Consider the following 13,508-nt stretch of genomic DNA (forward strand, 5'->3'; position numbering starts at 1 on the left):
GTCTGAATGCTTTTGAGTAACCTTTTTTTGCCTTCTCAAATAATCATCAAAAAACAGATAATAATAATAGTACACATGAGATGATATCACAACTGTACATTTATCTTCTCAGACCATTTGAAGATGTCTGTGTAAACCTGATCACCTCCCAAGTCTTCCCCTGTAGCCCCAGCTGCCACCCTAAGAATATCTTCGATTAAAGCAAAATTCCCCATTATATCAACATGAGCACCACTTTGGGTGCCACGGCCCTCTAGCAGACTGGCTGGAGGAGAATGATCATATTCCCTGTTGTATGTTCGGATTCCTGAAGGATTAAATCTTGTTTTCCCACGCCATCCTTTTGCACACATGAAGCCTGCACTTAAAACAGGCACAGTCTCATCCCCCTCGACAGTGTAGACTCCATCCTTCAGACAGCCATCTTCATCTTCACTGTCGGCTGTAGGATCAATCTGAAATGGAATGTAGCATTCAGCAGAAGTAGATTGCTTGTACACATAGCCTCTTTCTGTTGGTATTCCAACTCCATACATTGAAAAGATTTCCATGTCAGGAGCATTTGGCAGTCTGCAGAACCCACAACATTGACCAAACAAAGTAATAGGGTGATCAGCCAGGGGACAATAGACTCCAAAGTATGAATAGTACTATCACAATTGTATGACTACTTCAAAAAATTACTCTAATAGGAAACTGTTAATTTCATCAATTAATTAATATTCTAACACTCTCCCTCATGTGGGTTCAAACTCTCCTTCAATAAGTGAAGTCCAACACGTAAAACGTTTAATTGAAATGAGAGGTAAATTATAAGTGAATGGTCGAACTCATTATCTTTGCTCTGGTACCATATTAAATTACTATTGATCACAAAAGCTTAAGCAGATAAAAGCCGTCATACAAAGAGAGTGTATTAGAAAATTAACTAAACTATTAAATTAACCATTTTTATCAGTTTAAACTTTTTGGACAATTAATGATTTGATATAGTATCGAAGCAAAGATTTTAAGTTCGAACATTGCCTTCATAATTCACCTCCTATTTCAATTAAATATTTCACTTATGGAGAAGATGCGCAACATTATAATCAGAAATGTATATTCTGAAATTGTTACCAAGAAGGTCAATTCACACAAAAATGATAAGAAAAATTCAAAACATAAGTATACAAAGACTCTCACCTTGTCTCCAAGGGATTTGACCAGTATTTATAATGGTTGTATTTTGGGTCATCCAAATTGTCAGCAATTCCATAAGAAAAATGAGCACTGCCACGTGCCATCATTTTTGGAGCAACAAAATTAAACAGATCTAAAACTGAACTAGCAGTGTAAACTTTATGTTCTGCAACAGCTCTGACACCCTCAATTCCCATGTCATGGTATTCAGTCCACACATCACGACAGGTAGAATTTGCAACATTACGACCCTTAATGGCACCCTGCACGTTAACAAATAACTAAGAACATCAAATGTAAAGATTTGGAATGAAATAATTGAAACAAACAATTGTCGCTTAAAAAGCTGATCAACGTTGAGCAAACCATATGACCAGAAGACATTGTATTTCTGTGCAAAGTAAAGATAAGAATCCACAATTTACTTTTGGTTAGAGAAAATAACATATAGAAAGGAAGAGAAAGGGTTTGTTTGCCAAACTTCTCACAAGCTCTTTTCGCTTCTCAAATGCTAAAAACTCTTTTTAATTATAAGTTAACCAAATGGATTTTTCAAATGTAGTCCCCACTATTAACACACTTTTCAAAACAAACCACAAAACTTTTTTTTAAGAAAACAAAATACTTCTCAAAAAAATAATTATCATGAACGACTGACAGCATCGCAGTTGCTGCCATAAACTTTCGATAAACTTCTCAAAACTTTACCAAACCAATCCAAAAATATTTTTCCTTTGTGCAATGCGGCGAAACAAAGCCAAAGTACACTTTGTCCTCTCTTTGCCCCAACTCTTTACAATCTCACTTATTTCAAAGTGAAAATTTTGGTGAACCTTAGTAAAACTTTAAAGATGCTAGCCCCACTTTCAATGAGCTCCTCTTCACTCTGATTATCAACTTCAGTAATACCTCAGTTGATAATTATCACTCCACTATATTATTTAACCAACGGTGTGTTAATATATATATATGTATATGCATATATGAATAACATTTTCCTAGGTTTCCTTTCCTTCCTCTCCTCATTTGCAAACCAAATGAAAAAGGAAGAGAAAACCTTACCTCCTTTTCTATTTCCCTAGTAAAGAATAAAACAAGCTAGAAACTTCAATATTAGGGCACAAAGAAGTACGGGTCGGCTTCAAAAACTTGTGGTTTGAAAACAAAGACAGACACGGATCCATATGTACATGCAGACGAAAACCATTAGCTCCATAAACTTCTTCTCCATCCTAATTTAGTAGTACCTTCTAGCTCAATATCTCATCACTTATTATCAATTTTGAGGCCCCTTAGCGGAGACTCTTTTGAGATTTTCAAAATTCAGGTTTTAAAACCTGCAGTATGTCTACATCTAGAAAATGAATTTTGGGAATACGTATCCTTACCCGAAAGTCAGTCCTCTCAATATCAGACGACTCTGCTTCTGCCACTTCTTTACCAAATGATATAATCCTCCCATATTTAACATTTCTTGATTGTGAAGCCAGATTTTCTGTCACATTTTGTCTTCGCCTTCTCATGCTAGGAACACAACCTTCCTCTGGTGACCAATCAAGATCACCCCATATGGTGTCCCCACCTTTGGGTATCATTGACATGGTTGAATCCCACGTGCGGCTCATCTTCATCACATATTGCAACGTTTGGAGCCGAAATAGATCATTATCCAAGAAACCTGGTGCAATAGCCCTGCATTTTTTAAGATATAGGGAGATAAATTTTTATTTTTAAATTAAAAACAAAAAGGAAATAAATGAGAAGTAACCAATAAATAAATAAATTGGAAAAGTAATCCCAGTAGATCCACCATCATTGATATACTTGAAAAATAATTACCAAGAGAAAAGGAATGAATTCTCATAAGAATATACCTACTATAAGAGAGAAAGAATATTTAAATGAAGTATATAAAGATTGAGAGAGTTGAATGGTGTTTTTGAAAAGTGGTTAGTCGAATTTTTTTAACTATAATTGAGCTAAGTTTGGCTAGTTTATTAGGAATGCTCTAAGCAAGCAAATTGATTTACATCAGGCATACAAATTCCCCACCCACTATTCAAACTATAACACCATCAACCTAAATTCAAATCAACAAGCAAAAGTCATTTCCACGTTATTATTCACTATTAAGCATAAAAACTAATAAAAAACCTGGCAACTGCAACATCCTTGGCTTCAGCAGAGAAAAGTCCTGCAACAGCTTTTGGAACACCCAAAAATGGTCCACCGATATTCATCACCGCCTTTATATGCTTAGAACACCAATCTGGTCCTCCCCCTCCGCCCATTGGAGCTGGTGCCTCAACCCACTTCATAAAATGCAGAAAATACAATACACCCATTGAATGAGGAACTATAACTGCCTTTTTGCCACCACTTGTAGCAACCATCAGCTCTATCTTACTTTTTATCTGGCTTAATGTTTGATCCCGTACCTGATAAATTGAGTTTAACAAAATGACAAAATCAGTGCATAGAATATTCAAATGAAAACAGAGGTGCAAGCTCAGAAAACAAGAAAAAAAAAAAAAAAAAAAAAAAAAAACAGAGGCGCATAATCAACGAAATTCCACAGTAATGTATTAGGAGAGAAGTCGCAACAATACCTCAGTATTCTGAAATGAGATTCTCCAATCATATGAAGCCATATACATGTTTTTCTCCTCATAACCGATGCTAGCCAAGTTAGCAATTAGAACTGCCCATACAAAATAGCCTGGAGCAAAATAATCAGCAGCCACAAGTCCAGCTACTGCTCGGACCCTTATACCAGGAGGATCCATTCCAGTTTCATTATCCAGACACATATGCTCTACCCAGCATAAAGGTCTGAAAAATGTCCAAAAGAACAATGGGAATTCATTGGCCAATTACTTAAAAAAACTCATGGAAGTTCAGAAGTTGAATGCAAAACAAACTCTGAAGAAATCAGGCAATGATATCTGGTGGGAGCTAGCAGGGCCCATACTTCCGTAGTCCCATTTTCATTCTAAAAGTAACTAAAGCTGGAAGTGTTCTAATCCAACCCACTCCAATCTAAACAAGTTTGCCTCTGGAAGACTATTAAACAATCTGAGATTTTAGTTTACTTTTTGTTCTAAATTCTCAGAAACAAACTTACAACATTGTGAATTTCACCCAAATAAATCATGCCTACATAGGAAGTGATATTAATGTTCTACATGATTTCAGTTTTAAGCATCCCCAAGTACTCACATGGGCACAAAATTTTTCCAATATAATCTAATCGAGAAACAAGCTCTCAATCGAAGTTGGTGAGAAAAAGTTATGTATGTTTGTTAATGTGTTGAGAGGGTGATTTTTATAAACATAAAACAAAGTGTTCTTTTTGCCTTTTTAATAGTTAATTGAAGTAAAAGCATCTCAGCCGGCAATCTTCCAATGTCTTATGGGTGGTTAATTAACAAAGACATCAACCACCAGTCCTAGACAACACTACCAAACCAGGCAAATTGCCAATAATCAACCATTTTTTTTCTTCTAAGCAGTAAAAATCAACCAGTTGTTTTGATTCACTGGCTCCCAAAAGGAAACCAAACCGAATTCGAGTCTCAACTCTAGCAATAATCTACTAAATAAAGAATGAATGGAAGAAAATAAGCATAAACAATCACAACCTCCTACACTATCCATTATCAAAGCAATTTCACACATTTCTTTTTGCATTCTAGCGTTCATTTCGCTTACATTTCCGCCGAGTTGGCATGTTTCTTCTACCATTGACGTTTCTTGTCATTTTTAATTAATGGTAAATAGAACATGCCCACTCAATGAAAATCTACAAAAAATAAAAATAAAACACTAAAATACAAAAAAACATATCTCTTTGCCAGAGGGAAAGTCTCTTAACGCCCAACCACTTGTACTAACAGCAATTAGTCACTCACTGCCAAAGATGTAAACCAGTTGACTTCCATATATAATCTTAATACTTAATCAACCACTTGAGAATAAAATGGAGTACGGCTCCTGAATTATTGAATAATTTTTTAATAAATACATCCAAAATAACACCACGACACAAAAATAATTAAAAACTCATCCACATTTGTCTCAAAAAAAAAAAAAAAAAACCTCACAAATTTTACTTGACCCAGAAATGTACCTTTTATACACTTCGCCGAACGTACCGCCCCAGAGGCGCTTCCGGAAAAGTCCGTCGGCGCACTGGTGCCCCTCCCACAACTCGAGCCCGCCGGTGACGATCCCAGGAACGAACACCACCGGATGCTTAACCCGCAGCCCCTCTTTCCTCAGCTTCACGCCCGGCGGGTCCGGCAGCGGCCCCGTTATCGCCTCCGTCACGTACTGCGGGAACGAGGACGGCATGACCTTGTACAGAAATAGCAACACCCACCAAATCGTGCAAATGCAGCCGATCAACCAACAGCAGCTGTCCACGCACGACCACTTGTTCCTCTTCGCCTCGACCTGCTTGGCCTTCGCTACGGCACTCTTCTTCTTCTTGTTCTTGTGCTTCCTGTTATCGTTTTCCGCTTCTCCTTCTTCTTCGGATTTTTCGTTTCGGTTATCGGAATCGGGACCCGAATTCTTGTCGGTTTCGGCGGGGTTTCTTCGCCGAGTGAGAGGCATTGCAGTGATTGACTTCAGCTTTTTGAATCTGAAGTTAGTGAAGTACTTGGTTTACTCTGTTTTACGGGGAAACTTTCAGTTTTTCCTATAGGCCAATTGGATAGCTAATTATTGAGAGTGAAAATTTTCAAACAATTTCTATTTCCAAAAGCAAATTACAGAGTAAAACGAGGAAATTGCTTTTCCGGATCTAAAAAAAAAAAAAGAAGTTTATTGATTATTCCTAAACTGGAAATTTTTTTCTATAAAGAGAAACAGAGCAATAGGCTAGAGGTAACTGACGATACAAGAAAGCGCTACGATAAGCTTTAAAGAAAGTAGTTATTCTTGGAGATAAATGGAATCGTAATAAACCACAGAGAGAATACTTTCGCTTTTGGAGGAGTTTTCCAGAGAAACAAACAGAAGCTCAATGGGCAGTGTTGGCAATTTGGTAGCCGTTGATTAGTTAGTTGGCGAGTGTGAATGGAAGTTTGGTGGGTCCCGTTTCGAGATAATGCTTATGGTTGGGATTGGAGGGATCATTCCAGCGTGGAAATGGGATGGGCGGGGCCGGTTTATAGGAAGGAATATGGATGACCCGTGTTTGTTGGGAATTTATGGAGGATCACCGCATCTCTACTACTAGTATACTTGGTAGATAAGGTAATGAATGAACAATGCTACTAGTCTTCTTTTTATTTTTCTTATTTAAAAAAAAAAAAAGTGTAATTTTTAAAATTGTTATTGAACTAAATTTTAATTATGATATATTACAAATTTAATAATAATTTTAAAAGGCATGTCAATTTAAAATGACACAAAAAAAAAACTTATAGCATTATTTTAAGAAGAAAAGAGACGAGCTCATTTACGGTTGTCATTGGCTTAAGAATATCTAAGGTTTACAAATTGCCACATCATCAAGTAGCTAGTTAACGGCATCTCAAATGAAAGAAAACGTTAAATGTCAAATCCCTTCTCCCATCCAAACCCAAATCCCTCTCTTTTAAAAATGAGTTGCAAAGCAGCTCGCACTCTAAGGCTATCCCACTCAGATCCCTCGCTTGTTAAAGCTTCTACTGCTCTTCTTGGTATCCAGCTTGCCCTCTCTCATGGTTGCTACTCTGTCTTGATTGAAGGTGATTCCCTTCTCACCATTTTGGCTTTCAATCAAGGTCATATCTTCACCGATTGATTGCGTGCTCTTATCATCAAAGATTGTCACTTCTAGCTCTCCTCGTTTTTCTTTTGGACAACTTCAAAGGTTTTTAGATGTGCCAATTTTCAAGCACACTCAGTTGTTAAATAGGGCGCTTCTCACTCGGTGTTTAGAAACATTCCCGACAATTCTCATTTTTTTTCTTCTCTTAGGATTAAGAGTGGCAATGACCCACCTTTGTAATGAAATAAAATAAATAAAAAACCGAGTTGTAGAGACTTGTGCGAGAGTTTTCATATCCTTTTTTTAAGCCTACAAGTTAGGCTCTTCATATTTTAACTTTTGTAGTTCACGGGCCATTCTAATTTTCTCCTCATTGATGCATTTCAGAAACTTCGATTTTCTATGTTTTTCTACTTTTGTGTGAGTGGAATGATTTGCAATTATGGAAGTACTATTGTTGTTTATTTACATTCACATAAATTGAAAAAGTATAAACCGTTTAATGACAAAAAATTTGGCATTTTGTACATCTATGTTGTTATTCTTGTGTGATTACTTTCTCAATTTTTTAAAGACAGTATTTTTTTATTTTTTTTTAGAAATAGTTCACTTCTCATATATATCAAAAACAAGCTGAGGCAATTTGCTCCGCTTGAACAATATCACAAATACAATCGGGTATTTCATTTCTCCATACACAATCTATGACAATTTTTGTAGCTAATTTAGCTAGGCTATGAGTAGCACCATTTATGTTCCGGCGTAAACAGTGCTACTCATTCAATCCGTTCATGTTTATTTGAAATTGGTCTTGGGCCTAACTCAACTCAAAAGCTAGCTCAAGAGGTGATGCTTTCTCTCACGCTTATAAACAGACCACCAACCCCTTCCACAACCGATGTGAGATAACCCCAACAATCTCCCCCTCACATATCGGGCCCTAGGTCGGAGCAACGACAACCCGTTTTTCCTGTGGACTGTTGGGCCAAGACGTGTCGGTAAACTTGGGCTCTGATACAAGTGTTGGGTGGTCTTGAGCCTATCTCAACCCCAAATGCTAGCTCAAGAGTTAAGGTTTTCTCTCACCTTATAAATTGTCCATCTCCTTAATACCCAAGCAATGTGGGACTTTCAACATGCTCCCTCACGTGTAGCAGAAGGACATCCAAGCCAACACGTGCCACAATGGGTGACGGTAGGCCACAGCCAATGCGGGAGGACATCCAAACCAACACGTGTAACAATGGGAGACGGTGGGCCACAGCCAATTAAACCTGGGACTGATTAAATTTACTTCTTTCTATCATCTTAAGCTTTTGGGATAACTGGTGATTTAACATGGTATCAGAGCCAAAGGTTCTGGGATTGAATCTTGACTTTTTCAATTCACCCCCCATTTAAATTAAATATTCCACGTGTTGGACATCACCTATTAAAAGGGAATTTGAGTTCACACGTGAGAGGGAGTGTTAAACTAATGGTTAAGTGATTAAATTTACATCTTCCTATCGGCTTAAGCTTTTAACAATGTTCATTCAATCCGTCTTCTTAAAGTAACGCCTTGAAGTTCATTGTTTATTTTGTATTAATATTAATGTTGCAATTATTTTTTTTCTATTTTTAACATTACAATTGTTATTGGTATTTATTATTATTATTATTTTCTAATTAAAAGGGGGAGAAAGGGTATTGTTATTGGTACTTATAGCCATTGTTGTTGATTATGTTCTTAGTATTTATTACCGATAAAGTTGTCACTATTTCTATTAATAAAGTTATCATTATTATTAGGGAAATCACATATAAAATCCTTAGATCAACGCGCTTTTATTAAAAACTCACTGGGTATTTTTTTTTTTTGAAATTTAGTCCCTGGGTAACTCGAAACTACTAGAAACTCCCTACCGTCAATTTTTGTTAACTGCCGTTAGTCCACTCAAAACTTCCCGTTTTATTTAATTAAAATATTAATTTTTTATTAATTTGCCACCCCTGGCCACCCTTCAATTTTTTTTTTTTAGATATAATTTTTTAAATTAAATTAATAAAAAAATAAATATTTTAATCAGATAAAACGGGGAGTTTTGAGTGGACAAACGACAGTTAACAAAAATTAACGGTAGGGAGTTTTCTAGTAGTTTCGAGTTACCCAGGGACTAAATTTCAAAAAAAAAAAATACTCAGTGAGTTTTTAATAAAAGCGCGTTGACCTAAGTATTTTATATATAATTTCCCTTATTATTATTGATAAAGTTGTTATTATCCTTACTAATAAAACACATCATTGTTATTATTGATGAACATGTCATTGTCACCATTATTACTATTGCTAAACATGCCATTATTATTACTATTGAGCTCACCATTACTATTATTATTATTATTATTATTATTATTATTATTTTGACATATCTACAAAAAATGAGAAATGAGGATTCGAATTAGTGACCTCCGTTTCATAAGGTGTAATCTCCAGCCGATTGAGTTACCCCTTGGGGACCATTACTATTATTATTAGTTTGCTAGACTTGTCATTTCCATTACCATTGAACCCGTCAATATTATTATTTTGAACATGTCATCAATAATATTGATGAAGGCGTCAATACGATTATTGCTAAAATTGTCACTATTGTCAAGGCTAAACAATTACTATTATTGTTCTCAAGGGATAGCTCAATCAGCTGGAGATCACGCCTCATGAAGTTTACTAGCACCACTTTCTCGAAAATCTCGAACGATCTGATGAAGCTAGGGCTCAACTTGCCATTTTCCTGAACCTCACAACACCCTTCATTGGTACTATTTTAGGTTCCGTTTGTTTCGACGAAAAATATTTTCATTAGAAAATATTTTTAGCATAAAACAATTTTTGGTATTTGGCACTTACATAAAATCACAAATATATATTTATATTTTCATTTACTCATATTAAACTTAAATTACGATAATGTATCAGTGAGGTCCCAATGAGGTCCTAACTAATCATGTCTCAATCGAGTCCCGACGGTGTCTCTGTGAAATTCGGGCTATGGCCCGGCCAGTTCTCGGTGAGTCTCAATTGGGTTCTTGCGGGATCCCTGACCAAGTCTCAGCGGAGTGTTGGCAATGTCTGGGTAATGTCCCGATAGTGGCCAGGTTGGTCCCGAAGTGGTCTCGATCAGGTCCCAGCGGAATCACAATGATGGCTTGGTGAAGTCTTGACATGGTCCTAACGACGTTCCAACTAGGTTCATTAATTTGAGAATAAGAAGTTCAAATTCGAAAAATGGTTTATGGTTTTAAAAAATAAAAACCATTTTATGAACATTAAATAAGCCTTTTTCGGTCAAACCGAAAATATTTTTCGTTGACTATTATTTTTTTGTCTCACCAAAGACCAAAAAATAAGGGAAATATTTTTCAAAAATTATTTTACGCTGAAACAAATATGGCCTTCAAAATACCTTGCTTAGTGTTTTGTTGTTTGAAAAATATTTGGTGTGGTAGCTTTATTTTTGCATTTAAAAAGATGAAATACTTTCCAAACAAGTTATGAAATAGCTTTGTGCTAAATCCTTCACGTCAACCTTGTGATCCAATAGGGTTGATAATTTTTGACATAATCCACGAACCCGACACGAAGTTAACAAATTTTGGGTTTGACCTAAACGGGTTTGGGTCATAATCGGGTCACCTGTTTATGGCCCGGTTAGTTTTAAGGTTTGGCGGGTCAACCTAGCGGGTTAAGCAAGTGACCCGCCAAACCCGTTAAAAAATAAAATAAAATTAAAAAACCCTAAACTAATGTGTACCTTGCTTTCTTTCTCCCTCTCACTCTCAGACGCCTCTCTCTCTCTCTCTCTCTCTCCACCGCAGCTCGCCTCCCTCTCTCGCGTCGCTGCCGCTCACCTCCCTCTCTCGCGTCACTGCCGCTCGCCTCCCTCTCTTGCATTGCCGCCGCTTGCCAACCTCGCCTCTCTGTCTGTCTGTCTGTCTCTCCACTGCCGATCGCCTCCCTCTCTCACAGCGCCGCCATTTGCCAGCCTCGCCTCTCACTCTCTCTCTCACGCCGCCGCCACATCCCTCTCCCAGCTAGCGTCTCTTTCTCCCTCTCCCTCTCACTCCGTCGACTTGCTTCAAGGTCGACCTCTATGGAGTATGGAATGGGTATCCGATACATCTTCTCGAATCTTTGCATTTCAGGGAGGTAAGGACCAAGATCTGATTTTGTTTGATATCTCACTCTTTCTCTGATCCCTCTCTCTTGCTCTGATTTTCTCTTTGGGTTGACATGTTAACCTGCTAATTTTGTCATGTCGTGTTCGGATTGGAGATTTAAATCCGTTTAGTTAAACGGGTCGTGCCTGGGTAGATGCTAATCGGGGCGGATCAGTACGGGTCGTAAACCGGTTGACCCGTCAACCCGTTTTGCGAACCTTAGATCCAAGCCCATTTTCTTACAATTTTATTTATTTATTTATTTTTTTGTAACAAACCCATTTTCTTACATTTAAGTCTTTGAATTGAATTTCCGCGGGGAGCATCATAAGGGGTCATAGAAATTAAAGGGTACCCCTGTTGCTTGCGTGATAGTGATCGGTTTCTACCTGTACGAACGACGATGTTTGCTTCAACGTTGGTAAGTATTTGTGTCTCGTGCAATATGCGAAGAAAAAACTTTGGGATTTAGTAGCAAGATTCCACGTAGAAGTATATTTCCAAGTATCCATCAATTCATATTCACATGGCATCTTTCACGTCATAGAATAATTTCTATGACTATAAGGGCTTGGTACAAGTTAAGACTTTTGTGCAGACTTAATAAATTAGCGTGAAATACCTTAAACAAAAACTCTATATTTTATTTTCATATTTTTCATATGGGTTAAAACTTAAAAGTGAAAAACCTAAAAAGTTTATTTCTCACTTTTTCTATTCATCTACCCAAACTTGCCGCCAGCCACAACACTCCTCCATGCTAGTACTCTCTCTCTGAAACCAATCCACTTAATCCCGATCTTTTAAAGGTAAGAAGTGTCAAGGATTTTGTACTCCTAATAGACCTCTTTCTCATTCAACACAAATTCATACTTCAATAGTGGATCCGATCTTAATCCATGACCCGCAAGATGAATGTCATTCCATGATCTTGCTCTAGCCTTTATTATAGATCAAATCTTAAAGCACAGTTTTTTTTTTTGTTTTTTTGCCAATATGCTTTGCCCTCGATGATAGAGAGAGATTACCGGCGTGGAGGAGCATCGTGGCGGTGTCGTGGTTGTCCGACGTCGTGGCCGGAGTCGTCTGAGCTGACCAGCAGAGGTGGCGGCGACAAGTTTGGGTAGATGAATAGGAAAAGTGAAAAATAGGTCTTTTACTTTTAATCACTATTAGAAATATGAAACTAAAATCTAGTATTTTTGTTTATTTTGTTTAAGCTGTTCCACGCTAATTTGTTAAGTCCTCATTGGAATGCACAAATGTCTTGATTTGTACAAGGACCTTATAAAAATTATGCTCCTTGCAATAAGGACCAAATCAATCAGTCAATTTCTATAGTCCTCACATCAATCAGTCAACATGGTATGGATTAAATTAACGTCATTTTCTTTTTATAGGTATGGATTATAAGCTTTACTATATAAATTCTACTGTGTTAAAAAACATGTTGTTTATTTTGCTTATCAATAGCGTTACAAATTTAATTATATCCCTGCACCAGTTTTACTAGCTTTTTGCCATAGAAATTGAAGTTAGACACACCCAGATAGGTGTCAAATAATCCCCTCTTTCTCCTCAATCAGCAACCCATTTTAAAGTAAGCTAAGGATGTTTGACATTGCCATTTTAAACCAAATCGCAAAATATATATTGTTTTAAGATTGTGTTTTTAAAAAATTACGATTTAAAAACATAAAAAATATGTTTTCAAATCGCATGCAATGTGATACTTTTTGGAAAACACACAATTTTAAATAATAAACTGTGATTTTGTCAAACGCTCAACTGCGTTTTAAAAAAGTTATATTTTCAAATCACACATTTAAAATCATTATTTTAAAATCGTGTTTTTTAAAATTGCGAGCCCAAACAGACTCTAAAGTTCAATTGTTTAGAGTAAGAGTAGGACTTAATTTCATGAATTATGATCCTAAATGAACCAAAAAATATCCAGTTAATTATATTTGAGGGATATTTTTGTTCCCTCAAAACGTGAGAAAACAAAAATACATTTTTGGCAGACTCTCTGCTACTAGCCTACGAATGTCTAGGGCTTAGAATAATTGAAATTTGAAATCACCAATTCCTCGTACTAAATGGCCTATAATCTCTTTGCATAAATGTTACCATATAATCTCAAAACCTTGTCTTTTTTGTTAGGTAAGAACAAATTATTTAAAAGGAATGGTATAGTATAGAGTCGTAGCAGTCTGTTTATTTTCCTTTTTCTTTCTTCATATATAGGGGACTCTCTGTTCTTTTTGGCTTTACCAAAAGGAGGGGAAGATTGGCTTTTTACTTTGTGCATTCACACTCGGCTTACAAAAATTTCTTTTCATTTCTTTTTTTTTTTTTTTTTTTT

The 13,508-nt window shown here is 36.5% G+C and overlaps 1 protein-coding gene across 1 annotated transcript; it reads right to left on the reverse strand.

Moving 5' to 3' along the window:
- On the reverse strand, positions 1-6,211 carry LOC132187250 (phospholipid:diacylglycerol acyltransferase 1-like). Its single transcript, XM_059601496.1, has 6 exons — positions 5,312-6,211; positions 3,792-4,014; positions 3,337-3,620; positions 2,571-2,874; positions 1,186-1,445; positions 1-570 (listed from the first exon to the last, which is right to left on the reverse strand). Exons 1-6 carry the CDS (start codon positions 5,797-5,799, stop codon positions 87-89), a joined length of 2,043 nt encoding a protein of 680 aa, XP_059457479.1. The 5' UTR covers positions 5,800-6,211; the 3' UTR covers positions 1-86.
- Between the last annotated feature and the right edge of the window lie 7,297 nt (positions 6,212-13,508).

This window comes from Corylus avellana, chromosome ca7, assembly GCF_901000735.1.
Source record: "Corylus avellana chromosome ca7, CavTom2PMs-1.0".
Lineage (NCBI taxonomy): Eukaryota > Viridiplantae > Streptophyta > Magnoliopsida > Fagales > Betulaceae > Corylus > Corylus avellana.

What these genes read in the sequence shown, in the direction of transcription:
- LOC132187250 (XM_059601496.1), bottom strand. Translation starts at nt 5,799, where the DNA reads ATGCCTCTCACTCGGCGAAGAAACCCCGCCGAAACCGACAAGAATTCG. An exon ending in TTCGGCGAAGTGTATAAAAG is followed by an intron (nt 4,015 to 5,311) that starts GTACATTTCTGG and finishes GACATTTTTCAG; the next exon opens with ACCTTTATGCTGGGTAGAGC. An exon ending in TCAAATCCCTTGGAGACAAG is followed by an intron (nt 571 to 1,185) that starts GTGAGAGTCTTT and finishes TGGGTTCTGCAG; the next exon opens with ACTGCCAAATGCTCCTGACA.